General features: G+C 31.7%; 1 protein-coding gene across 4 annotated transcripts; it reads right to left on the bottom strand.

The window, feature by feature from the left end:
* Positions 1 to 863: 863 nt before the first annotated feature.
* LOC132604607 ((2Z,6Z)-farnesyl diphosphate synthase CPT6, chloroplastic-like) lies at positions 864 to 3,343 on the bottom strand. 4 transcript variants are annotated; one of them, XM_060318179.1, is made up of 3 exons: positions 3,181 to 3,343; positions 2,051 to 2,145; positions 864 to 1,480 (listed from the first exon to the last, which is right to left on the bottom strand). In XM_060318179.1, exons 1-3 carry the CDS (start codon positions 3,190 to 3,192, stop codon positions 1,030 to 1,032), a joined length of 558 nt encoding a protein of 185 aa, XP_060174162.1. In that variant the 5' UTR covers positions 3,193 to 3,343; the 3' UTR covers positions 864 to 1,029. The 4 variants fall into 4 exon arrangements, with proteins under 4 accessions (XP_060174162.1, XP_060174163.1, XP_060174164.1 ...); XM_060318180.1 differs by having other exon boundaries at positions 2,051 to 2,109; XM_060318181.1 differs by lacking the exon at positions 3,181 to 3,343 and adding an exon at positions 3,077 to 3,095 and having other exon boundaries at positions 2,051 to 2,109.
* Positions 3,344 to 3,397: the final 54 nt, after the last annotated feature.

The raw sequence follows: 3,397 nt of genomic DNA, 5'->3' as shown, positions 1-3,397 counted from the left end.
GCTTAAAAACCATTTTGGTTTGATCAACAACTTTACTCTTTTATCCCTTATATTTTCTGTTAATTTCAATACTACTTATACTTCTAAAAAACACTTTAAGTACTTTTATCCAAACACGTTACTACTTATTTATAAAATAACTTTCACCACTTAAAAATTATTTTAAGCACTTATGCTTACAAGTCACTTTTTTTCAGCTAATCCAAACGGGCTCATAGTCCATACACGATCATAACAAAACTAAAACAAACCAAATAAACATATATAAATTTTATTAATTAATAAGGGCCTTTTTTTAAGATCAGCTTTAGGCCACCAATTTTGTTGAGATGCCCTATATCACATGTGTTAGGTAGAGGTGTCAAAATTCATAAAAATGATACTTCCTCCGTCTCATAATAAGTGTCACTTTACCCAAAAAAAATTGTTCCATAATAAGTGTCACCTTAGGAAATCAAGACATAAATTGACTAATTTTTTTAACTCTATCCATAGACAAAAACTGACAATTTAAAGTAACGTCTAAAAGCCACATAGTAACTTGGTATTGTTGGAATCTCAACGTCAAAAGGATTACAACTTGTGCATGCTCTAATTAAGAGGAAAAAATAATTTATTTTTGTTATATAGAGGTACTTTAATAAACTTTACATTGCATTATTGATTTCTTAATATGCGCATTTTTTGTTAAGATAACAGGATAGAGGGAGTACTTGCCAACCTGCCCAAACTTAGGCATATATATTCTGACCAATCTTGCAAGGTTACAGGTATGTAGTTTACCGAGGACAACATTGAACCATTTCGCAAAGTCCAACATCAAATTTGGACCGTTTCCCCATTAGTTCTATTGAATAAGAGAGTGGTTGTAAATTTAGCTTGCTACAGTACGAACATGTCAAATCAAAGTTCAAGGTTTGAAATCCATCACAACATAAAAGAAGCTATAGCAACATGCTGAGAGTTTTATTGCATAAGATTACAAACATCAATAATAAACATTAAAACTCTTTTATTGCTGTCCTGCTATTAAATTTTGTGTCCACCATAACGCCTTTGCCTTTGCTGAAAAGACCTTAAAGCTGCTACAAAATCAGCTTCATCCACTTCAGGGAACAACTTATCCATAAAGTAGAATTCACTATAAGCCAATTGCCACAACATATAGTTGCTAATTCTCAGCTCTCCACTTGTTCTGATGAGTAAATCAGGATTAGGATATTCTAAACACTTATTAGTCTCTAATTCTTGGTCAATTAATTTGTCATCAATATCCTCTAATTGAATAACTCCATCCTTAACTTTGCTAGCAATTCTTTTAGTTGCTTGTATTATGTCATATCTACCACCATAGTTAAGTGCTGCCACAAAATGAAGCCCTGTATTGTCCTTTGTTGTTTCTTCAGCTAGTTTTATCATTTCTTTAAGAGAACTTGGAAGATTTGATTTATCACCAATGACGGACATTTTCATCCCATACCTAAAACATTAAAATAAGTACAAGGAGTGATATATCTATATAATTGTAAAGGGAACCAAGTGACTAAAAAATAAGAAAGAAGCAAAAGAAATGTGAATTCATGATCATTGCATGATAAATTTAAAAAAAAAAAAAAAAAAAAAAAAGCCAAAGGCGAAGCCGAGATTTGAATTGAATGAGTTTTGAACTAGCCATCAAATTCATAGCTCATACTATTAGATATTGGATTCGCAAGTTATATATATTTGATGAATTCTCTAATACAAATATATAGTTTAAGCAAAAACTATTGGATGTGTTTGAACCCGTAGTTAATAATGTCGCTTCGCCTCTGAAAAGCCCCATATAAAAGAAGATTTAAATGGTATTAGTGTCTTTTTCGATTGAATGAAAGATGATGGGATTCATACACAAGGTAGATGTTTTGAAATTGGATGCAATAGGATTGGAAATCTAACATTTTTAATAACTGCTGGAACACTATTTACAACAGTTAAAGCCGTGGTGAATAGGGGTATTTGGTTGGCCCTGACGCCAAAATAGAAGAGTTCTCATCAGTTAAAAAGATACCTCATGAAGTCCTGAATAAGCCCTTGAAAATAGCTCGTCATCAAGAAAGTTACCTCAGCCTGCCCGCGAATACAGAAAATGTGTCTGAATTTAGACTGCATGACAGATTATCTTGAATTACCTATAAGGGTTTATGGTGATTGATCGCATATATAAGTTAAAATATTTTAGTGATTTACGTTTACCTATGTCTGCTGCTTGTTTATATACTTCAGAAAAAACAACTAGTTTATCACAGAGTAAGAAAATGTAATTGGACAATCCAAATTAACTAAACCTTCAATTTGCAACAACCTCTCTTCTTCTCGAGGTAGGGATAAGGTCTGCGTACACTCTACCCTCTCCAAACTCCCACTTGCGGAATTATACTAGGTATGTTGTTGTTAAAAGTGAAACTTTTGTACCAATAATGTGAGTCATGCGACATAGAAGGAAAAACATTATCAGCCAAACAATGAAATAAGGTCACAACTCACATGGCCAGCTATTCTTAAAAGACATGAAGAGCTTTTCTGTTTTATTTAACAAGTTCAAATCATTAGATATTAGAACCTTATATTAGTTATATCACTTTCCTATGACTTTCATTATTCTTCCCCTGTTTACAGCAAAAAAGTAAAGTACTTTTTCTATTATGCATTCACTTTGAACTACTCAAATAAGAGAACATTTAAAAACAACTCTTTTTTAATGCACCCAAGAACGTGGCCCAATCGATAATAAAGTGAATTGAGAACTATGAGGTCTCAAGTTAAATAAAATGATTATTTTTATCCAAACCTAACTGGACAAAGTTATATTCTTCGTTCCAAAAAGATTTTTTTTTTTTTGACTAGATATAAAATTTAAAAAATAAAAAAATAAAAATATATATGATCCAAAATAAGCTTTAAATATTTATGAGGCCGTAAATCATCTCATAAAGTTAAATTATTTCTAAATATAAAAAAATGATAATTTTTTTAAAACAGACTAACAAAAAAAGTAGGATAATTTTTTTTGAAACGGAGGAATAATAAAAAGTACCGAGAAACTCGTGGGTTAATCGATGTGCGCACTACCTGAACCTCTAGATAGGCAGAGGAAAAGAGACAGAAAGTAAACACCTTTTAACAAAGAACAGTTCCCACCTTTTTCTTCATTTTGTAATAAAATACAATGGAAGTAGATCTAACAGATCGAGGGCGGCATTTGGAGTGTCAGGGCAAGGGAAGTAAATTTCATAGATCTGAAGGCAGGAGAGGGAACGGAGAGAGAGAAAGAGAAGAGTGAGAGAGAAATAGATTTGAGAGGTCAGAGACACACTAGTTATAATGTATAATTAAAGAAAATATTTTAGTTATAAAT

Source organism: Lycium barbarum, chromosome 7, assembly GCF_019175385.1.
Source record: "Lycium barbarum isolate Lr01 chromosome 7, ASM1917538v2, whole genome shotgun sequence".
NCBI classification, from domain to species: Eukaryota; Viridiplantae; Streptophyta; class Magnoliopsida; order Solanales; family Solanaceae; genus Lycium; species Lycium barbarum.
This window is presented reverse-complemented; position numbering and strand designations above follow the sequence as displayed.

Bases quoted from the DNA above. Each gene is read 5' to 3' on its own strand.
- LOC132604607 (XM_060318179.1), bottom strand. The intron at 1,481-2,050 runs GTATCTTTTTAA...TTAATGTTTTAG, and splicing joins CTTATTCAGGACTTCATGAG to GTATGGGATGAAAATGTCCG.